The sequence below is a fragment of the Harpegnathos saltator genome, unplaced genomic scaffold (assembly GCF_003227715.2).
Source record: "Harpegnathos saltator strain DR-91 unplaced genomic scaffold, Hsal_v8.6 scaffold156, whole genome shotgun sequence".
Taxonomy (NCBI): domain Eukaryota; kingdom Metazoa; phylum Arthropoda; class Insecta; order Hymenoptera; family Formicidae; genus Harpegnathos; species Harpegnathos saltator.
Genome location: NW_020229935.1, coordinates 299064 through 322755, shown reverse-complemented (window position 1 = coordinate 322755; position 23692 = coordinate 299064). Strand labels below are relative to the sequence as shown.

The 23692-nt window shown below is 41.9% G+C and overlaps 4 protein-coding genes and 1 long non-coding RNA gene across 7 annotated transcripts; 3 read left to right on the top strand and 2 right to left on the bottom strand.

The window, feature by feature from the left end:
- Positions 1-264: 264 nt before the first annotated feature.
- LOC105187014 (enoyl-CoA delta isomerase 2, mitochondrial) lies at positions 265-2440 on the bottom strand. 2 transcript variants are annotated; one of them, XM_011147575.3, is made up of 8 exons: positions 2250-2440; positions 1693-1932; positions 1426-1586; positions 1130-1250; positions 953-1042; positions 707-847; positions 388-616; positions 265-290 (listed from the first exon to the last, which is right to left on the bottom strand). In XM_011147575.3, exons 2-7 carry the CDS (start codon positions 1789-1791, stop codon positions 461-463), a joined length of 768 nt encoding a protein of 255 aa, XP_011145877.1. In that variant the 5' UTR covers positions 1792-1932; positions 2250-2440; the 3' UTR covers positions 265-290; positions 388-460. The 2 variants fall into 2 exon arrangements, with proteins under 2 accessions (XP_011145877.1, XP_019698694.1); XM_019843135.2 differs by lacking the exon at positions 265-290 and adding an exon at positions 291-308.
- LOC109504192 (uncharacterized) lies at positions 2430-2939 on the top strand. The gene is made up of 2 exons (XR_002162908.2): positions 2430-2489; positions 2893-2939. It is a non-coding gene; the product is annotated as an uncharacterized LOC109504192 (long non-coding RNA).
- Positions 2940-3928: 989 nt separating this feature from the next.
- Positions 3929-6214, bottom strand: Apt1 (Acyl-protein thioesterase 1). The gene is made up of 7 exons (XM_011147574.3): positions 6016-6214; positions 5422-5453; positions 5236-5301; positions 5101-5148; positions 4633-4879; positions 4399-4563; positions 3929-4264 (listed from the first exon to the last, which is right to left on the bottom strand). The coding sequence occupies exons 1-7, from the start codon at positions 6061-6063 to the stop codon at positions 4217-4219; spliced, it is 654 nt and encodes a 217-aa protein (XP_011145876.1). The 5' UTR covers positions 6064-6214; the 3' UTR covers positions 3929-4216.
- A 1613-nt stretch (positions 6215-7827) lies between these two features.
- On the top strand, positions 7828-10847 carry LOC105187010 (ribokinase). Of its 2 annotated transcripts, none has more exons than XM_011147572.3 (8): positions 7828-8148; positions 8492-8630; positions 8784-8916; positions 9018-9144; positions 9398-9559; positions 9894-9988; positions 10132-10320; positions 10519-10847. In XM_011147572.3, exons 2-8 carry the CDS (start codon positions 8581-8583, stop codon positions 10693-10695), a joined length of 933 nt encoding a protein of 310 aa, XP_011145874.1. In that variant the 5' UTR covers positions 7828-8148; positions 8492-8580; the 3' UTR covers positions 10696-10847. The 2 variants fall into 2 exon arrangements, with proteins under 2 accessions (XP_011145874.1, XP_011145875.1); XM_011147573.3 differs by having other exon boundaries at positions 7833-8148; positions 9897-9988.
- A 4571-nt stretch (positions 10848-15418) lies between these two features.
- Positions 15419-18707, top strand: LOC109504189 (hypothetical protein). The gene has a single exon (XM_019843123.2). It carries the CDS (start codon positions 16370-16372, stop codon positions 17120-17122), a length of 753 nt encoding a protein of 250 aa, XP_019698682.1. The 5' UTR covers positions 15419-16369; the 3' UTR covers positions 17123-18707.
- The last annotated feature ends 4985 nt before the right edge of the window (positions 18708-23692 follow it).

Here is a 23692-nt window from a genome sequence, read left to right as displayed (position 1 = left end):
TGATCATCCACTGTATTCGCCAGATTTGGCATCCAGCGACTTCTATCTGTTCCGAAACCTGAAACAATTCCTCCGTGGAAAGCATTCTTTGTCGAATGAAGAAGCTATAGCAGCTGTAGAGGCATATTTCGCAGACCTTCCAGAAACACACTTTCACAATGGAATAAAATTATTGGAAAGCCATTGGGCCAAGTGTATCGAAGTTAATGGAGACTATATTGAAGAATAAAATCATTTGTAGAATTAGATATTCTTTATTTCAGTTTCATTCCGCGAACTTTTCATGCAACCTGTATATATGGGATATACTTATATATATTTATAATTATATATATTTATACTTGTATATATTTATATTTATATATATTTATACTTTTAAAAAATCACCTTTATCGAATTTCTTTCATCCAATATTCATTCTAATTCATCCAGAAAAGATATATCTAAAAATATTCTTATATTAAATCTTGCTTTTGTGCATTAAAAATTTAAGAATTCTTTCAAATAAGTCGGGAGACTCCCATCGTTTTTTCAATTCTTTTGCTTCTTCTGCATTAACTTCTAATAAAATTTCTCTATTCCATTTGGTTATCAAATATTTAGTCGCCAATATTGACTGAAATAAATCAATTTCATTAGTTTCATTACTACAATTTAATAGCATAATAGTATCAATACAGAATTTGAAAATATGGAAGAACAATACCTCTGAAGAGAGTTCAGAAATTTTGTTCAAGTAATTCCACACTTCTTCAAGTATGTCATGATTGTACACTTTGCTAACTAATCCATATTGTTTAGCTTCATGAGCACTCATTTGGTAGCCCATATATAACATATCTCCAGCCTAGCAAAGATTTTTACAGTATAGTATTAAAATCTCAAACCCAGAATTATTACAAAGAATGAAGTTCTGAATGCATGCTAAATATCACAAAAATATGAACCATACCTTGGAAAGTCCTAATAGTCTTGGGAATGTATATGTAGAACATCCTTCAGCAACAAGCCCCAAGGAACTAAATGGTGTTTGAAAATATGCCTGCAAGTTATATAATATATTTATACTATATTATTAACATATTTATTGTTTTAATATAATCTATAACATAAATCCTTCAATAGATACCTTATCTGAAGCATAAACCATGTCAAACAAGCCTAATATTGTGCAAGCTATTCCTATTGCTGGTCCATTTACAATGGCTACTAAGAGTTTTGGATACATAATCAGAGCATCAACAAATTCTCTAAATAACGATTTTTCATATAATTCCAATATATTAAATATTTAATACACACATATATATATATACACATACATACATACACACATAAGAAATACTTGGTATATTTTTGTATGAAAAGTATAATGAACATATTTATACTTTTCACATACTTTAATACAATATTCTTATGACTTACTTATATGCCACATTTGTATCCTCTGCAAGAGTAGGAGAAAATTCTGATATATTTATATCAGTGCCGCTGCTAAAGAAATTTCCAGTTGCTGTCAGTACAAAGATCAATACCTCTCTATTTTTAGCAGAATTATTTAAAAGTGCTGTTAATTCCTTGTACATCTGTAAGAGACTGATTGTAAACACATAGTACTAACTAAATATTTTCTATCTGTCCTACATGTTCAATATTAATAGATTTAGAATTTTTTTATATATTTGTATTTACCGATAGTGAAATTGCGTTCTTCTTGGTGGGCCTGTTGATCACCACTTTTTGAATTTTATTCGTCACAGTAGTTAAAATCAATGAACTTTCACCTGCCATTGTAAGCACTTTGCGATTTAAAATTCGTATCTAGCAAGCATATAATGTTATTCGTACGCTGCTCTTTACTATTTCCGGCTTATTCGTGATTCTCGTTCTTTTACTTTCGTTTCTTCCGTCACCTTCGTGTTGAATAATGTACTAGAATGTAAAAGACTTGAACTTTATACCCACTTACTTGTATAAGACTTGTATAGCACCTGATTAATGTGAGTTTTTACTAACTTTGCCGGCTAATTATTTCACGGAATTATCCAATCGCAGATGTCATTAATCGGTATTGGCAAATGCGATAGATGAATTCCGTTGAAATAACTAGCCGGTTAAGTTAACCAAAGTTGGTAAAAACGTCACGTAACTGTAACTTTGATACGGCTGATCTAATGATTATCGTTTATCAATCAACTTCTGTGTGCGTCCGTATCTTGCGTTTTATATAAACAGATTCTTATACATACATATTTGGTTCTGGTTCTGGTTCAATAAATGGCTCTGACCAGAGCTGTTACATTCTACCTCCTACGCCAGACATTCACGATTACGAAAGTAAAAGAAAAACAGAGATAACGCGTACGCAGTCCCCACGACCAAAGTATGCGTAGTTACCACATCCAACCGCCACGAAGGCGAACAAAAGACTTACATACATATTTGAATGGATGAGCGTAAGCTTTTGAGTGTCTTAAAAATGTGAACGAGTTAGTTTTATCATGATTTATTTATTATACTTATAAATATCTACATGTATCATATATTAAATACTAAATAATATGATAATGCTATATAATAAAAAAAAATGTCAATTAGTTAATGTAATGAATAAATCGTGTTTAATATTTTCGTATTTATATCATTTTTCTATTATTATTTTTAGTATAATAGTATAGTATTTTCTATTATTAATATAATCGTATTTTATATCATTTTTCTATTGAAAAATTTATTCAAACTTTTGTAGTCACCCAGTATTTTTTCTGTTATCTATTTTTGATGATAGGCAGCTTTAATGCACAGTAGAAGTAGTTATTAGTATTTTTAATATTGGCGTTACATTTACATACTATCATATAACTTGCTAATTTCCCGTTCGTTATTTTGTAGGAGACAAGTGGATACGTATTGGTAAAATAAAGACAAAAATATTTTGAGCTTATTGTTCTTCATTTATTTATCTACTGGATAATGATTAGTACCAATAAGAAAATCAGCCAAGTCATTTTTTTTATATACATTACTGTGTACTTGTACAATGTATTTAATACCGTATTTGGTTTCATTTTTATGATAAATATGCATCTCACAGGATTTCCCAAACTTAAGATAGATAAAAACTAGCTTCTTTGTTAGCTATTCTTTCTAAGAGAATACACTTTTTGTGTGTGTGCTTTATATAACTATTTGAAGATTACTCTCTTTACGCGATTCTAAGGAAGCTGCGCGAATACAATAATATTCCTTGAGAATCCGTCTACCTTTTTTAAAGGATTTACGAGAGTGATGTGTAGTTTAGGAAACCCTGATCTATTTCTTTATGTTGATTGTAAACAATTGTCTGGTGGATTTCGACGATACAATGTGTAATCATAGATTACATGGCCATGTTACTGTCTGCTAGACAATACTTGCTACAAAAAGCTATTAGCAGCAGTATTTCGCGTTACGCAAGCCTCGTGAAATATAAATAGTATATAATCAGATGTATAAATGCGAGCGGCTCGCAGCTGTAAATTATATTCAAACTCTTCATGGACGTGTTCCGGTTTGCATCTAACAATACAATTTGCGACATGAGGAGATGGAAGTAGTAGTATTACCAATAAACGGCTGGCGCAAAACTTTTCTTTTTCGGGTAACGCAACGTAAATATCATCTTATCTCTAACACAAATTACACATGAAAATTTATTCTCGTAATCGGACGTAGATTTCGATTCTCGATTTCGGACGTCGTAGAAATTAATCAATCATTCTCGCATTACTGTGAATTTGCACGTTAGTATGAGCTTTATAAATAAATATTGTATTCTTGTACTCTAGCGTGCCGTATGTGACGTCATATGTCGATATATACATCAAAAAAATAAGGAATGCCGATAAATTATACATGCGCACGAAAAGGACTGCGAACCGTAATATTAATTCGTACTGCTACGCGAAGGCTTAGGTACATTGAAATATTGAAGTTCAGAAAGATATACATAGATATAAATCATAAAGCTCGTAAATAAATATATCTCTCTAAAAAGTGTACCTTCTAGCACTGCATCTCATCTCGGAAGATTTTAACCACTTTCTACTTAACGTTTTTTAAAGATCACGTCGCTATAATTAAATAATCGTAAAATTGGAATAATCTTATTAATGTACATATTAAACGCACGGAGTAATCAGTGAAATATCGGCGCACGTCTTAGATCTTCGATTTATTACGGCTTCAAGACCTTCTCGATAAATTTCTTCACGTCGTGCATCTCCTGCAAAAAGTAACACAAGTTACAAAAAACATTCAGAATAAGAATGGTTGATTTCTTCGCGTTAATATGCTTGTTCTGTGAGAAGATTTAACGCTATATGACAAGTAGCTATCCCCATCGACAATTTTCCTCACCTCTTCGCAAGACGTATGCATCATGCCGTTGTAAGTTTTAAATTCTGTCTGCGTCATGAATTGTTTCAGAAGAGACGCTGTCATTTGACCCCACCTGTACGGCACGATCGGATCGCAGTTGCCGTGACATTGTAACAACGGTGTATCCTTATTACCTATCGCTTCCTGAAAAGGTGATTCAATATCAATGTAGTCCCACAAATATTGTATACACGTAAAACACGATGTACATACCGCTGGAAATTTAGCATGTAACGGAAGCCATGAGGACATGGCTATGATACCAGCTAAAGGCTCTGGGAATGTAAGGGCACTGAACATAGCTAGCGCTCCACCTTGACTAAATCCACCAAGGACAATGCGTTTTGTGGGTATCCCAGCTGCGACTTCCTCAGCTATTAACGAGTGAACCATCGCGGCAGCTCTGCGTATACCTTCTTCATCTTCTGGGCCTGTGGAGTCCAGAGATCGTAGATCAAACCTGCGTATATACAGGATATATCAGCAAATTTCTAACAATTTCGTGAAAGCACTGATTTGTAATTTTCTCTCGCACAAATGAGAAAACCAATATTTATTCCATCAGCTTTTATTTATAAACATACTCTATCTCCCAAAGTCTGTTTTCATTGAATTGTTTCCATTTAGAATTTAACACCTTTATATCTTTATCCTTACATGGAAAATTAATTACAAACTTACCAGGAAGGCATTCGAAACCCTGCATTAAGTGTTACCGGCATTGTAGGTCTGAAAGAATAAAGTCATATTCAGATATTACTGATTACATTAACTTGCAATCTGAATATATATCTAAAGATATTAACAATCACATACGCAGTAGGACAAATAACTTTGATGTGTGAAGATCGCACAGCAGCCATGGAACTAGCCCAACCATGTCTGAAAGTAATCGTACGAGTGAAACAGTATTAAACTAATATATCAATATGTTATATGGTCTCATATATCACAAATGGAAATTTACCTTGCATCATTCATATATCGCAAATAAAAACTTACCCTGTATCACCTAAGCCGTGGAAAAATATTATCTGAAACAGATGAATCTCTTAAAACAGGATAAAAAAATACACATTGATTGTTTTCAGCAACTTTTGAAGAAATATCTTACATAACATTCTTAAAGTTCTTATTTTAGAGTGCAGTTGAATACTAATGAATACACATCATAAAAAATAATGTCAGACAGTAAAAATCATAATGTTGACATAATGTGAAAACTGGTAACAGTTTTTACATTATGAAAACATACGTTCTCATATTATGAAGTGTCACATTTTTCAGTTTTTACGGTATAAAATGTTTTACACGATAGAAATATACGTTTTCTATCGCAAGAGAGGTAATGTTTTTTTCCGTTGTAACGATTGCGGTATTTTGCAGGCATCACTCCATCAGCGAATAAAGCAATTCGAGACGATACAAATGAGTTAAGGCGACGAATCCGAGCTATCGCCAGCGAAATAATCGTACGACAGAAGGCACAGCGTTACAGACACGTTATCGTAAAAATAATCCACTTATGATCAATTAGAATCACTGCCATAAGAGGTATAACCAAAAAAGACCTTATCTTAAAGAGGTAATATCTACCGTCGCTGTGTGCTTAGCCGTGGCTGAAATTATGACTGGACTCGTCATGTTTTGTCGCTTATTTGGACGGCCTGGAAGAGATCCAAACAATCGTGTAACAATTTGATAAAAATTGTAAATATAGAATGGTGGCACAGAGAGACGTGACACTACTCTCCGCTCTCTACATCGAGTTCTCCATCGAGTTTCTCATACTAGGGATAAGTAAGGGCGGTTGGGGGGGGGGAAGAGAGAAAGAGGGAGCGAGAGTGGCGTCACTCGCGCATTCGCATAAATATTTAAATATAATTATCAGCTATTTATTGCTTTCATTAACCTTCGTGATAATTTGATAACGACCTACATATGTAAATAAAATTCATATGATTTATGAAAAAGTTTTATAGTTTCACCAGGAAAGTGGTTTATGTATGTGTGCGCGCGCGCGCGCGCGTGTGTGTGTGTGTGTGTGAGATAATTTGAAATTACAAATTGAAAATAATGAATGAGCACGAACCTCTGGACAGCAAATTACCCATGGTTATTTAAATATTGCTTACTCCAAGACTTGTCGAAATATAATTTTGCGGATCGCAGATGAGATTTGTTGCTCCTTTTTTTCTTTTTTAATCATTAAAATACGGTAATTTAATACTAATTAAACAATGTCCAAAAAGAAAGCAAGTTATAATCAATTTCTAACCGTTAGTTCTCCCGTATGAAATTGCGCACATATCTGCTGCGTATATCTGTTTGAAAATTGTTTCTAATTGAAATTGAAGAATTTCGATTTGGGTCAAAGTCGTAATCTATCTATCCATCTATCGTATCTAATCTATAAAAAAAATCTGTTTAGACAGATTTTTAGCGCGTGCGAGCTGTCGCATAAGATATAAGGAATATCGTATAAAAATAACTTTTGTATAAAAGCGATATCGCAGCCGATAGCGTCAATATATGTTAAGATCGCAACAAATTTAAGAAAGAGAAATTACGCATTATTCAGGAAACGTATGTTTTTGATAACCGCTTATTAAATTAAATTATCCATTGTGTAAAAATATACGTTTTACATATACATATATGGGGTGTCCCATAACCTAATATGAGGAATTCATGAAAACATAAAACAGATTAAGACAAATATAAAATTTTGCGACAGTTATCGCAATAGTTATTAATTGCTCCGCGTTATGGCCCGAGCAGCTGCGACACTTTTCCAATCATCAGATTTTTGTCATTAATAATTCGATAATTATCGTGAACATCGCAAAATGGTACGGGACTTTTCGTCTTAATCCGCTTTATCTTCACGAATTTTTCATATTGAGTTTTAAGACACCCTGTATTTTTTCTTATTTTAACTCATCGCGCTGGTTGAAAAATTCTTTCAAAAAGAACAGACCCCGTGAATTCCGACCAAAGAGTGCAATGTGTGCAGCTAAGTAGAACAGACCTGCCGCTGCTGTCAAAACGCGCCTTAAGCGTGCTCCGGAGAATGCAACAGCCAATTGGACGGTCGCCCCGAAGATGTCGCAGCGCTGGGAGATTCAAGTCACCCATCAGTCGATCAAATGAAACTTCAACGGATCGACGCGTGTCCTTCATAATATATAAAAAAAATAAAATAAAATAGAATAGAATAAATAAAAAATCACAAATTAATAATAAAATCGTTTATTATTGGCTGCGTTCAGAAAATACAACGGTTACACAACGGTTGAATAATTCGTCAATGTTATTGGTCTGAATGTAAGGATCTAACAGTAAGGACTAATAGTTACTAAGCGCTCAATGAGCGCTTTGTTTTCTGAACGCAACTATTATCGCAATTGAGCGGTTGCGATACACCGGATTTCTATGCGCGTAGTCGCGCATGCGCGAATGCGATACGGCCAACATGGCGCGAAACTCCGACAGCCGCATCGCAGCCGTGTCTATCCGCTCTCGGTTGTGCATGGACGATGATTTTGAAACTGCCTCCTACGTGCTCACAGCCGTTGAAGAGCTGTCCTTTGTGCAATTTGCAGTGACCGTCGAGTGTCAGGACACTCTCCGTCCTGGTGCGAGATGCGAGGATAGCCTCGATGAAGCAAGCAGGTGTAACTTTGTCCCGATGTAATAAACGCAACCAAGGAACCCGTTCCCGTCAAGGTAAACGGTGTCGACAATCGCATACTATTATGCATTACGAGCACGTGTCGCTACTGCAATTAATCGATCAATGTTTGTTTCCAAACTTATTTTGTCTCTCTCTGTTTTGTCTTCACTCTCGATTTCTTACCAGTACGCGGTAAACACGAGTGTTCGCGCGACGCGTATAGGTTATGAGAAATCGCGAGAGCGCCGAGGAGCAATTCTCCCCGACTGATAACATCTCCCGTGTTGGCCTGTAGACGGCAATTAAGCGATAACGCGATTTACTCGTTTCTCCGCGTATACGTGCATCTTGTTACTCCGATGTCAGCGGTTGAATCCGCTCGCTCCTTTTGCGTAGCGATCGCCGTCGCAGTAGCGCTTGAGAACGCACGATCGTTAGTCTTGGAGTTTATAGTCAGCGAATTGTAAGGAGAAAAATCAGCAAGTATGACTCCGAGGATAGTCGTTGTCGGTTCGTGCATGATTGACTTCACCTGGTGAGTAAGAACGAAGCTTCCCGGAGCGGAGAAAAGGTGACGTTACGCGACGAGCTGTTGAGAAAACGTCTGAGATTATTGGTTATGATGATTGCATCACGCATTGCCGTGGCCGTAATGCGCGATGCACGATCGTTTGATTCTCTCTTTTAGTTTCTCCCATCGTCTGCCTAAGCCCGGCGAGACAATAATCGGAACTAGATTCGAAAAGAAGTACGGCGGCAAGGGTGCCAATCAGTGTGTGGCCGCTGCCAAACTTGGTGCATCCACTGCACTTGTAGCCTCAGTACGAATACTTGTGATTTCTCTTGCTCCTTTTTTTGTTTTTTTGTACGTAACAACTTGTGTCGTATCAGTGTTTAATTTTGTCTTGATTTTCCACCACAGTTGGGTTCCGACATGTTTGCGCAAGAGTACTTAGAGATTTTGAAAAAAGAAAATGTAGACACGTCTCATGTCAGGATACAAAAAGATAAACACAGCGGTGTTGCCCACATTACTGTCGCCGAGGATGGTATGTTTTTTTTCCTTCATAGTTATGTAATTATATATATTAAGCGTTCCTCGTGCGAGAATATCCTCAAACACTACTTTACGCTGTATGTGCAATTTAGACTTTAGACTTTTAAACATACAGATAATAGAGAAAAACATGAATCAAGCCCCTCGTTAAGATAATACGCTTTTATATGCAATAATGCTCCCCCGTCATTAAACGGCAATCTGCCGAGATAATCTCGACGACTTGTTCGAACCACGTTTTGCAGGCGAGAACAGTATCGTTATCGTGTTAGGCGCCAATGAGTCATTGACGCCAGAACACGCGGACTCCGCCGTTGATGTGATCAAAAATGCCAGCGTCTTGCTATGCCAGTTTGAGACTCCGCTGGAGGCCACGTTGCGCGCGTTGAAGTTACACCGCGGTCACGGTGCGTCCTCTCTTTATCTTCCGCTTGACATTACGGAAGAAATTCACATCTACCGCCCTCGGAGCCGAACTGTCGCAAGTTCAGAAAGAAATAAGATCTTCGCGCTGATTACGCGTTGCGTGAAGAGCAAATATGAAAATGATGATGTACGCACTTGTATTATCAGACGCGCGGAACTCTCTCGAGCGTCCCGTCGAGTGGGCGAGGTAGCCGTCGCTCTTTCAGCAAAACGAAGCGGAAAAACGAGCGCACTTATCTCTTTTAATTGCAACTTGCGATATCGCCGCTCCGAGCCGCCGATACGATACGGTATGCTCATACAAGCGTAACGCAGCAGGACTGTCGATTGTCAACGGAGCGCCCGCGATCGAGAGCGTCGATCCGGAGATCCTGCGGTCGTGCGATATTTTCTGCGCCAACGAGACGGAGGTACGTAAACAATCGGCCAGTGTCATTCCCAGCCGGGGTAACGGTAAACCGGCGGCCCTTTCGGGAGTCTCCGAGAGCGCCGCGTCGTTAATCGAATAATGCAACGCTCGGCGTACAATGAGGGTCACTGCACGCTTTCGCAGGCGGAAGTTATGACGGGCGTTCGACCCGTTGACCTGTCGAGCGCGCAGCAAGTCGCCGACAAGCTCCTGGCCAAGGGATGCAACGCGATCATACTGACTCTCGGGCCGCTCGGGGCTGCCTACGCGTCGACGACGAGCAGGATTGTCACGTGGATTCCCACTACCGCGGTTGCAGCTGTGGACACTACCGTAGGTATCGTGCGCGCATCGGACATCCCGGAGCCGTCCTAGTTTACGTGAATCTCATAACGAATCGATTTCATTCGAGGAAATTTAGAGATCACGTTATTATGTAACTGGCTCCGGAATACTTTCTACGAGTTCGACGGCCGAGAGCAACGCGTGACGAGAGCCTGCACACATGTACATATACATACACATACGCAGGGTGCCGGAGATGCGTTTCTGGGTGCGCTCGCGTACTTCAAGGCGTATCATCCACAACTACCGACGGACGAGTGCGTCCGAAGAGCTTGCATCGTCGCCACGCAGTCTGTCCTTAAATTCGGCACGCACGCGAGCTTTCCCACGAGAGGCGACCTCCCGGCGGACCTGTTCGCGTAGATCGAGCGGGTAATTATCGAGTTTCCTTTTCATCTCGCCGACGACTTGTCGCATTTGCTCGGAACCCGTTTCCCATATATGTACGTTTGGGCTTTTCCGAAACGTCGCAAGGTGTTTTTTATGAATAAAGGGATGCGAGTTTTAGCTGGAAAGGTGCGTGCACACCGTGCATACCCTTGGCCCCAAAATCCAAAGTAAAAAATGCAAAAATCCCCTCCGTTCCCGTCACAATACGAGACTCAGCGACAGCGAGTCCGGTCGCAATTCGTCCTTATTCTAAATAGAGATGTAAGTTTTCTTTGAAGTCTTCGTATTCGAAGCTTCGATACAAAATATTCGACGACCGACGTTTCGAAGCTTCAGAGCATCGAACCTTCGAAGCTTCAGTCTTCGAACTTCGAAATTTTGAGAATTCGAAGGTGTCCGGAAATCGCAAATTTGCAATTGTTCCGAAGTGCTGAGCATAACTATGTAGACATTTTTTTCTTAATTTAGATTACTAGAACATTACAGGCGGGCGCTATTTAGCTTTTATACTATATTAAAAAGAACATATTTGCACAATAAAAAAATAACTGCGGTTCGAATAAGTAGATTTTAAAGTCAATCAGTTTAGTAAGCTCAAAAAGCTGCAAAATCTCGTGAAGTTTAACCACGAACTCAAAATGCACGACAGTGCATGTAGTAAGGCGCGACGCAATAACCAATTAGCATCGCGGAAAAGAGATTTCAACATTTCAATACAAATTCGTTACGTTTGATCACATGCTTTTTTAAAAAAGTATATATTGCCTGATTTTTTATACTTTTATTATCCACGGAATGTAGAACATATGCCTGAGATGACGCCTTTTAAGCTGGCACAGCCATTTTAGCACAATCGCATGGGACTAGCACAGAAATTTAGTGTTTTTTTGTTGTTAATTTGTTGCTCTATCCCTAACTTTGTTACTCTAGTCATTTCGAAAAAATAGTGGCTGTGCTAGCTTAACATTAAAGTTAGTATAGCCATTTAAAAAAAAAACCAAGAACGAACACATTTTTAAACTAAGATTTTGTTGCTAACATGTTACTCTAATCATAACATTAACATGAAACGAGCAACAAATTTTTTCTAATAGTTCACTCTTGTACGTAAAATGCATCAATATATTTCAGGGTGTTGTTTAAATTTATCGTAATATATTGTTTAAATTTATTATATTGTGATATATATATGTTAATATTAATTTATTATAATATGTTAATAGAAAGCCAGACACAATCTCAGGAGTAAAAATATATGTTATATAATATATATAACTAAGGTACTATTAAATAAAAAATAATATAATCTAATAATGTTGATGTATATAAGTAAATGTGGGTTGAGATCATATAGTTTTTCTATTGGTTTGGCGTTAGGCGTCAGATCATTATATTCAATCCAACAATTTCTTGAATGTAAACAATTGTTCTCTAGGAAATTGTTGGGTCTAATATGATGATCTAGATAATTGTCTACATCCGGGAAATTGTTGGGTCGAATATAATGATCTGACGCCTAACGCCAAACCAATAAAAAAACTATATGATCTCAACCCGCATTTACTTATGTATGTCAACAATTAGATATATATTATTTTTTATTTAATAATACTTTAGTTGTATATATATTATATAACATACATTTTTATTCCTGAGATTGTGTCTGGCTTTCTATTAATATTAATATATATATATATATATATCACAATATAATAAATTTAAACAATATATTACGATAAATTTAAACAACGCCCTGAAATATATTGATGCATTTTACGTACAAGAGTGAACTATTAGAAAAATTGTTGCTCGTTTCATGTTCATATTACGATGTTTTCCGAAATTATGGAACGCAAAATAAGTTTAAACGAAAAGCGGAAACATGTTCTACTTGGTATACACATACCGCTATTGTTAAATTTATCTTTGGAGCAATAAATTTAGAGTTCGGATATCTTAAGAGCAACAAAATCAGACAACATATTAAGACTGAAATTGGGCAAGCACTAAATTTTTTTCGAATAGTTTACTCTTCTAGCCACACACCTATAGGTTCTTGACTATTGTTTAACACACCGATTTTTGTCGAAACGGCTGGAGCAACAAAATCGGGAATACAGCAACAAATTAGCAACAAAACCGTAGTTTAAAAATATATGTTCGTTTCTGATTTTTTATTTTTTTTTGGAATGTCTGTGCTAACTTTAATGTCAAGCTAGCATAGCCATTGTTTTTTTCGAAATGGCTGAAGCAACAAAACCGGGAATAGAGCAACAAATTAGCAATAAGAAAGCATTAAATTTCTGTGCTAATTCTATGCGATTGTGCTAAAATGGCTGTGCCTGCTTAATGGACATCCTGAGATGGCCTAGTAAGTAATGCGTGCATGCAGAAACAAAGAGCGCAGGCTTCGAAGCTTTGGAGCTTCCAAGCTGCCAAAGAGTAATAGTCCTGATTCTAAACTGCCACGATGTACGTATCGCGGCAGAAAGTCGATCAGTCGATCTGGGCAAAACAACTCGATTCGCGCGCATCGTAATAAGTCTGCTTGAATCGCTTAGAAAAAGCAACCGTCTGTTGAACTGGACTCTGCAGTTTTTTAACGATGTCGCCGACGACTGATATCTTCACTTTTTTTTTGTTGCCGTCCGCTGGCCGGGCGAAATCCGCAGAACTCGAAAATATGAATATACAAGCAACAGCGGCATTAGCATAAAGTAAACACCCATTAATTTTCGGGTAGTTAAATTTCTAATTTGCGAAACGAAGCCGAGAATCGGCGGCTCTGCTCGCAATCAGCTCGCTCTTTTCTTCCTTTTGTCTCATTTCTTTTTTTCTTTCTTCATCTCAAAATAAGCGACGTGACGTTCGCGTTTTGTTAAATGCCGAATATCGAAAGAGAGAGAAAAAAAAGAAACAAAGAAAAAGAATTCCAGAGTGCAATCTCATCTAGCGATCTCGACGTATTTTAATCTCGGAGCGGAGACTTTTTCGCTTGCAGATTAGCGCGTCTGGGTGTCAGAAGGTTGCAAACTCCACAAAACACAGTCCAGTCGGACTGACTGCCGAACGGGATGTATGGAAAATGTCTTTGGCCGCATTTTCTGCTTACCTCTACCTGTGTCACTTTTACCGCGTTATGCAATCTAATCTTAATATTATGTCTATCTACGCATCCACGTAACGACTGAGCTAGCGATACATCTCGTGCGTACGCACACACACGCACACACACACACGCACACGCACACACACATGCGGACGAGTTTCGGGGGTTTTCCTGTATCTAAATATATCTGCACGCACGCGCGCGCACATACACGCGACAAAAAGGAATAACGGCAGGTAAATGGTAGGAGTTAGCGAGGATTCCAAGCGCTTTCACGATACGCGCGTGCCCCGACCTTTTAAAAAGAAAGAGACGACACGTCTGGGAACCCCGAGTGCCTGATGATTCCACTTCAACTGGTTCACGCGAACGCGCGCTGCAACCACCGTGGCGTTTATTCAAGAGGGGGAGACCGACGGTATGGGTATAAACCGCGTTCATAAATGCCATTTTAAATATTTTCGCATGGAGACGGCGACTTTTAATTTTTTGGCAGCTGCTGGCGTGCTCGAATCTCTCTCTCTCTCTCTCTCTCTCTCTCTCTCTCTCTCTCTCTCTCTCTCTCTCTCTCTCCCCCCCCCCCTGCCTACCTCTCACATCGCGCTGTAGAGATTTAACCGAGACCAGTTAGCGGCGACTCAATTTTGCCGATAAAATCGCCGGCAACGGCGAGCCGATCGTAATCATCGCGGACGCATAACGAGCTTCAAGCCGACGGTGATGCCGCACGGCGGCGCTGGGGATGGCGAAGGTTTGATTTTCGTCCTGGAACTCCGGAGATCCGTGACGCGACCGAGGAACCAACGGCTGGCGTTGCTCCTCGTCCTCGGCGAGCAGCTCCGCGAAATTCCCCGTGGAGGAAAGAGCCGACGGTAATGATCGGTAGCAGGTGTGCTTTCGCTCGAAGGAGCCGGCGATTCGGCTAATCTGCAGGCGCAGCTTCGCCTGCGGCTGGCGATCGGTGCGCCTCTCGCCGGTCGGCGAACGTCGAGATGCAAGCAATAACGCACGTCAATGGGGAAAAATGTGTCGTGAGTAAACGGCAAAAGGGAAAGGCGTAACGCTACTTTCGAAGTAAACTCCTCCCCCTCTCAGCTCCCTTCCAGTGGGCTGGCATACTCTCGTTATTGCTATCGTCATTACCTTCTTCAACGTCATCCTCTTTATCTCTCTATCCTCATCATCCTCGTAGTCGTTATCGTTGCCGTCATCATCGTTATCATCAAAACCTTCTTCCTTGCTCCTGGACTTCAGCAAGGAACAAAAGCCGGCGAATTCGCCGAGGACGGTGTTCCGCGAAGCGGCGAGCGACCGCTGGCCTCTTCACTTTTTCCGCTATGGGTGGGCATACCGGTGGCGTGTGACGTCGATCTCCGAGGTGGATAGCAGGCAACGCTAACATCCATGTTTAAGGGAACAGCCTGCGGCAGGCATGAGCTCGTATGACGTCTGCCGAGAGGGAACCGTGACGTCAAAGCAGAGACTACCTTATCCTCGAAGAAGAAGAAGAAGGAGCCGCGGCCTCCACCGCCGCCGCCGCCGCCTCCGCCGCCGCCGCCGCCGCCGCCGCCGCCGCCGCCGTTGCCGTTGCCGCCGCAAAGCCGTGCGCGCGAACCAAGAAACTCTCCTCCTGGGGCCTCGGCCCCGGCCCCGGCGCCGGTACCGAGGGGCTGCACGAGGTGCGCACGAGGAGAGGGGGGATTAGTCACTTTAGAACATCACATTGGCACGCGCAAGCCCCCGTTCAAGTGGGGCAACAACACCCACGTGCGTTTCCACGATAGGATAAAAAGTCCTTCGGGGATCAAGGAATACTCAGTTTTAAGCAAACCATTAAGCGAGACGGCCAAGTAGAAGAGGAAGAACGACTCCTCGTGGCAGGCTCGAAGAAGCGGGAACCTGAGACTGAGACGCACGACTGAGTGCCGGCCGCCAGCAGAAGCCTGAAGAATTCGCGGGGACGCTCTTTCGAGCCAACTCGCCGAACTTCGACTGGACGGATCGTCACGGACAGGCGATCGTTCGGCACGGCCGGTCAAGTTCTCTCGGCCGAAAGACTCTTGGAATTTACGTCACACGTTATACCGAGAGCGGCAGGGCCGTGGTCAAAAATTGAGGATCGCACGTTGCGTCATCCCGCTTCTTCTTCTCGCCGCTGAGAGACAACGTTCTCGCTCTCTTTCTCTCTCTCTTTCTCTCTCTCTCTATCTATCTATCTATCTCTCTCTCTCTCTCTCTCTCTCTATCTCTCTCTCTCTCTCTCTCTCTCTGCGCCGGCTGCGCGTCTCGACGGCTTCAAAGGCAACTCGATAGTTCTCACTGTTCGGGAACGACCCACCTTAATAGCCGAGGAAGCAGCCTCGACTCGTCGTCGATAACTAAGGGCTCGGAGGAGGTGAGTCCCTTTGAAGTGGCTTCGTGCCGTAATCGCCGATCACCCAACGACCTCCCGCTTCTTTTCGTCGGGAGACGAACCGCGACAGAGAAAGAGAGAAGAGCCGACTTTCGAGCGTTCCTGTGGACAGACAAGATCTCACAATGAGTGTAACCGGCGTCGGACTGTGCCTGACTGTTCTTCTCACCTGTGTCATCGTCGACATGCTGGTCCAAGCCGCTAGCCTGAGGCGACATCACAGTCATCATTCTCGACCGCAACATGACGACTTTGAAGAACTGACATCGTTGGGTTTATCACCCAAACACTCAGAGAAGAGACATGTCTATCCAAGACATCGCGATAATCCTCGGGAGAGGCGCGGCTACCTGCAGGAGTCCGGGGCGGGCTTGTTCCCAAGCTCGGACTACGAAGACGTGGAGGTGCAAGCGCCGCTGCTCCACCGGCGCCGGCACGTCTCTAGGAACTACCAAGGGGATGAGTACGAGAGGCAGCACAGTGCCAGGAGGCTGCATCACAGGCACCCTGCTCCCAGCAATAGCTACCTGAGCGTGAACGAACGTCTGCGCCAGCTGAACGACCGTCAGGCCAACAGCCTGCCGGATTTCTTCGAGCTCGAGGTCAGGCAGGCGCAGAACAGCACTGTCTGCAACTACACCGTCGTGCCGGTGCCGGACCCCAAGGGCTGCAGGACCCCCAAGAACCTCGAGCACATTATGTGCAATCGGGCCGGCAGCAGCTGCTTCGACACCAACAGCCACTGCTGCATACAGACATACAAGAAGATCGACGTGTCGTACGGCGACGGCACCAGCGACGTCATAAAGCTCTACGTGGGGTGCGTGTGCGTCCGGCAGGAGCTACTGATTGAGACCAAGTTACCCATCGACAACTAACACCCGGGTGTGACCCGCTGGAGGACGCTGACGCGTTTCGACCGTGTTGATGACGCGATGGTGATGGCAATGACATTGGTGGTAACGACTACTTTCGGCAGGGAAAGGGGAGAGTAGCGATCGTCGTCTGGAGTTTTCTCCCTCGGTATTCGCAGTCAGGTCTCGTGTTCCAAGTTCCTCTTCAGGTCCTCCGTAGCATCCAACTAAAATTTCAGACATAATTTCTACCGATTACGGCTGCCACTTTGAAATCGCCGCTGGGGACCAAGAGAAGTACGCGTACTAGCCGGGGACGTTCATTTCTCGACGACCGCGTCGCGGAACAAACGGGGGATGGTATATACACTTTGGCACTAGTCCCTCGCGCAGGACGAATCCCGTGTCGCATCAGGCACGGCGATCAGTTGGCGCGCAGCGGACGTCTAGACGCCGTCTCGGCGATTCGCGGCAGGTGTTGTTATTGCCGGCGAATATAATCGCGACTGCCGCTCCGTAAATAAACGGATATTCTTCTGTGTTTTTAATTGTCATTTGCTCCCGCGCGTACGTAGGAACTCGTTTGAGGGTCGCGGCTTGTGACGCGCGTCTACTGGGAATTTAACAGGTTTACCTGACGTTTGACGTTAGAAGGATAGGAGTGTTGGTGCTACTTTACGTAGGAATAGATAATAACTATCGCATGCCTAGGTATTTTTAGATTCTCTCACGTCCGTGTTGCTAAACAATATGATAAGACGCGCAATCGGCGAGCGATCGTGCCAGGTAGTAGTGGTAGTGGTAGTAGTAGTGGCAGTCCGCTCGCGCGCTTCCACCGACGACAACACGTCCGAATGTAATTATTTCTTCCGCCGCGCGTTCATATCACGTGCGTTTAAATCGATAATCATCGCGTCGGAATGAATCACGAGAGCGCGGCCGGCGCGTGGCCGCGTATTGTCTATTTATTATTATGTATTATTTATTTCTCCTACCGCATCTGTATACATAATTATGCGCACGCGTAATTATACATGCAGATGCTCCGTCGTATTTGTCATCGTATCGTCTGTATTTATTGCACTATTTATTACGCGCATACGCTGCGCACCATTCTGTCTACTCATCTATTTATTTATTTATTTATTTATTTATTTATTTATCTATCCACCTGTGACGAGAGTATCTCGTCTACGTACTTGCACAGAGCGCCTTCGTACTTTGCGAGAGAGTCGAGAGAGGCGGAGTAGTAACGCGAGTACGAAGAACTGCTGTCACGATAATCGCGGGAAACAGTCCGTGTTCGCGAGATTTGCACATGATAATTGGGTGATAATGTGACGATGCCTGTGGTTCATCGACCAAAATGTATTACGCCTGTGCAATTTAGTATTCCGCCACGAAGGATCTCACAACTCGACAACTCGCGCGCGCGCGCGCGCGCAGTCGGTTCCTCGAATCGGCCACACGTACGCGACGTAGAAAAGATAAGAACAACAGTATTAATGCGAAGCAACGACACTAGGATATACAAAACTGTGAGATCCCGATGCCACATCGAGCGCGATATTTTTTACTTCCATAAGAGATTGTACAGCTCTGCGGAGAGAGGCGAACAGTATTAAAATAAATCCAAGTTTCTCTAATTTTAAGTTTCTTCCGTCTCTTTCGTGAATCCTCTCTTTCTCTCTCTCTCTCTCTCTCTCTCTCTCTCTCTCTCTCTCTCTCTCCTTCTGTCATGTGGAAACTGCGAGAGAACCAACCGCGCTCCAAGTATTCAGATTCATAATTCCCCGATCCTCCGGATCCCCCGCGAAGCGGGACGAAAACGCGAGAATCGCTCGCGAAAAGATCGGCACTGAGAAAAAATTGTTATTAAAATCAAACAAATATTTGTTCGAATACGACTGTGAATACATTTATTCAAATTAAGCGACTAATTTTTAAAATGAAATACAGAGGTTCTCTCTTTCTCTGAATATAAACTTTTTTCTTGAAAATATTTCCTTTAGAAAATAATTGCTTAATTTAAGTAAATGTATTCACAGTCGTATTCGAACAAATATTTGTTTAATTTTAATACAATTTTTTCTCAGTGGGCTTAAGCGAAGTAATTTCAAGTATCACGCCTCGGGAGAGTGTATCGATGTTCACGCACAAATTTGCCGCATAATCGCTGCTGAGTTACTCTCACGGCGGCGAGAGATTTTCAACGATCGTCTTGCCCACATATCCGTAATATTGCGAAAGATTACCGCTAATCAACGATACGCAACTTTTCCCTGTTTTACGTCACTTTATCTTTCTTGTCGCTGATCTGATCGATCTTTCCTCGCGTGAAAATTAATGTATTTTCCCGGCGATTCTACCGAGATACCTCGAGACACATGTCGAAACTCGAGACACACATCATCGACGCGTATGTTATCATTTTTATCGCGTCACTTCTATTCTGCTTTCTTAAACGTTTCGGAGCAGCGCGTTGCCTGTAGCGTGAAAGAGAGAAAGAGAGAGAGAGAGAGAGAGAGAGAGAGAGAGAGAGAGAGAGAGAGAGAGAGAAAGAGCGTGATCATCCGCGCGAAGATTATCGAGACTATCCCAACACAGGTCCATTACCTATATCTTGAAAGACACCTCGCTGTTGCGTCAAGTCGGCGACACCGTAAATCGTATCGCGTTGTCCGTTGTCGCGTTGTCACAGTCGGGCTGTCCGTTTATCCGATTATTAACATTGTATGCGACTGTTAACATTTATCCAGGTATCAACGGAGCGACATAATGGCTTCAACGTTCGGCGCAAGGCTGCTGGTACTCTCTCGTTATACGAATACTTCTCTAGATATTAACATAAAATTGACGTAGTCAAGCTGCCCATTTATCCAATTATCAACCTTTTGCCGCATAGTGGTCCTCCCAGAGTGCCATCTATGATCCAAGCTTGTTTTTCCAATAATTTAAATTTTTCACATACTTCTTGAGCATATTTGGTATTGTTTGACTACTAAAATGTTTCTCTAATTAACCGGCTTACGGTTAGACCCGAGTCTGACTCGGGGTAAGATTTATTACTTTCAGGTCCGCCATTTTGAGTTTTGTAACAACAACCTCAAATTTGAGATCAACATGTTTGAAAATTATTATAAAACATGAAAGTAAATATTTTTCTCCGCAGAAAAGATTTAGCCATTTTGATAGTAATTTCTGCCAATAAATAGAACCGCAAGAGGGTTAATGATTAACTTTAGGTCATTATTTTAAAACAATAAATTGAATAACATGTTTGTTAATAAACATAATAAATTTCTGAGAGATTACATTTGATTTTTTTTTTTTTTTTTTTTTGTAATTTGTTAACATATACTGAACACTAAAACTCTCGTTTTTAGAGGATAAATTCATTTACATGAAATTTTAAATAATAACGTATACTTAAAAATCATTATCTGGGGATTTTTGGAGTCGCTGAATACAAATCCGGTGTGAAATATACGAAATTCAAAATGACGGACCTAATATGGCGGACGGAATTTTCAAAATCAGTAGAATTCGCTTGAAACTTGTCGAAACGCGTGCGTTTTTAAAGTCGCTGAATTACAAACCCGATGTGAAAAATACAAAATTCAAAATGACGGATCTCATATGGCGAACATAGTTATAGAAATGAAACTAGCTGACAGCGCTTGAGAACCGGGCAACCTGACCGGTGTCAACCGAATCTTGCCGTATATATATATCCGTCATAGCTCTAGTATCTCGAATTTTCGATAACGAATTTCTAATTAGCAACCACGAGAATCCTTAAATAACCAATTTCAAGCGAATTCGGCTGATTTTGAAAATTCCGTCCGTCATATTGGATCCGCCATTTTGAATTTTGTATTTTTCACACCGGATTTGTATTCAACTACCCAAAAACCCCTGAATAACAAGTTTCACAAAATTATATTTATTAGAAAAAAACGTGCAACAAAATAATATTGTATCTAACTGTTAACATTTATCCAGGTGTTAACAGAGCGACACAATGGCCTCTACGTTCGGCGCAAGGCATTTCTCTGGACATTAACATAAAGTCGTCACAGTCGCGCTCCGACAAATGTGTCGCTTTGACGGGGTTTCCGCTGTTGCGAATAATCAATGATTAGTAAATCATATGACGTGCGCAATTAAAAGATTCTGACAAACCAGATGCATAAAATATCGAGGCGTTGTTACGTCATTACGTATGCATTTCCGGCAGAAAAGGAGCCCTGGAGGCTGAGATTCTTTCGTTAACCGGTTCGGACCGTCTGATTCAGAAGAAGGTGGAGCTTCCTCTTTACAGCATTCGATCCGACGCGGACATTGAGTTCTAATTAGCACCGACTTTCACAAATCAGTTCATGAATCGAGTACCCGCTGACTCACGACTGAACACGCGATGGAATACTCTTTCGGTCACTTGCCGAGTCTTTCTCGTTTGTCACCAAGTTCGTTGTCCCCTTGGCATCGCGGTAGGTCCATTCTGCTGCAACCTTCGACGACCTTGTCGTTATCCGCCTGTGATATACGGCGGAAAAGCAATGAGACGTCGCTTTCACGATAACGCCGCAGATTAGGCCCAGAGCGGCTTCTTGAAATGACGATCGCGCTCGAAGCCGTAACTCCCGACGAATTTCGAGCCTATGACTGTCCCTCCCTTCCGCCGGACGTGAGTTAATTGGATTCCTCCTGTTCGTGTTACAGGAACGCGATTCTGACGTACGAGTTCAATCAGAGCACGATTCGCCGCATCTTCCACGAAGGCGCCTCGCCGCCACCGCCGCGACCAAGAAGCTAATGACAGACCAGGGTCAAGCAGGGTCGGCCGGCGATGAGCGTGTTCCTCCTTCTGCGGGTGGAATCCTCGATATTACTCCGCAACCGGCAACTCTGACGTACTCGCGTAGTGTTGTTGCACGATTCACGCTGATTCACGGCAGATTCCTCGTACAGGTACGTCTTCCGACGCAGGGACTTCCCTGAAAGCTCCGGGGGGGAAAGATCCCGGAGGCCCCTGCGGGGCCTATTTGTATATACATGTGTTGCAACAATGCGTGTATCTTGCGTGTGGCGCGACATAATCGCCACGCTGGTACACGCTGCGTGGCTCGGGAATGCACACATGCCGTGGCGTGGAGCAGGGGGGAGAAGGATAGGAGGAAAGAGAAAAATGAGCGAGGGATGAAGAGAGAGGAAGAGCCGGGGAGCCGTGACGAGGGAGGAAGCAGGGGAGTTTGAGAAAGAGGTAGGTCGGTAGACGGAAGATGCTCGATTGGAGATATTGCAAGAATTTCCGATGTGTCATCGCGCGGAAACGCTGAATTTTAACAGAAATCTTGTCGCGCCGGCTGATGTATCATTCGCGGCAAGGTATCGCGCGACGACCGGGAAAGAAGAAGGTGAAACCGCAAAAGAAGCAAAGCAGCGGCGGCGGCGGCGGAGAAAGGAGTCGCCGCGGATTTCATTCGGACTCAACGGGTTGCGGACGCGCGCGGCATCAAACGACAGAAACGGCCAGGGTTGCGATGTCGGCTGATCGTACGCGACAGGTACTGAGAAATTGTGCTCCCCTCCTCCCCTTCCCCGCCTTTCTGCGAGGCGGGCTGAAGCACGCGGTTGAGATGGTTTCGGCAGAAATTCAGACGAACGCTCGGTGGCTCGGTAGCTCGATGAATCAGCGCGGCGCGGTTTCGCCAGCAAGCTCGCGGAGATTTGCGGTTTTTAATGCGCCGTGCTCTAATGCAATAAAGTCGCGCGCGCGCGCGAAAAATCGTGCTTGTTTTTGATAATATTTTGTGACGAACTGAATAAATGTGCAGGAATGAAAATTTTAGGTATAGTTATGACATATGAAAAATAGAAAAATTTTGTTTATTAACAACGATATATATAGCTGAAATATACTCTCCTTTCTTTTTTTCAAGTTATCGTTTTTGCAGAAATATCTCGGCTCTCGGTGGTCCGATCAGAGCGAATTTTAGCTAGAAATCTTAAGGGGGCTTATCATTATCCAGTGAAGCATTATAAAAAAAAATCGAACAAAATTAACGAAATGGCAGCTATTATTAGGAAAAAATTCAAATTTTTCAGTTCTTTTACAATAAAAAAATTAATATTTCGAAATGAAATATTTTGACGGAGTTGTCCATGGTGCATCTGAAAGCCAGATGAACAAATATTATTGCTTTAAAATTTCAAGTCGATACGAAGCTCAGTTTCGGAGAAATTACTGCAAAAAGTTGAACAATAAAATTTCGAGAGAAACGCGTTTAAAATTTAAGTGGACTTATATTTATATGAATATTTGTTAATAAACAAAATGTTTCTACTCTTCATATGTTATATAAATATATCAAAAATTTTCACTCTTGCACATTTATTCAGTTCGTCACAAAATATTATCAAAAATAAGCATGATTTTTCAGTAATCTGACCCTCCAGTCCCCTTAAGTTAATCTACACTTTTTCGTACAAGGATCTTAGCTCAAGCAGCCAAGCAGGGGTCAATCATCTGCACTTGCTCCGAATAATGACACGATACGTGCAATATCTATACGCAAGTCAATTAACTAC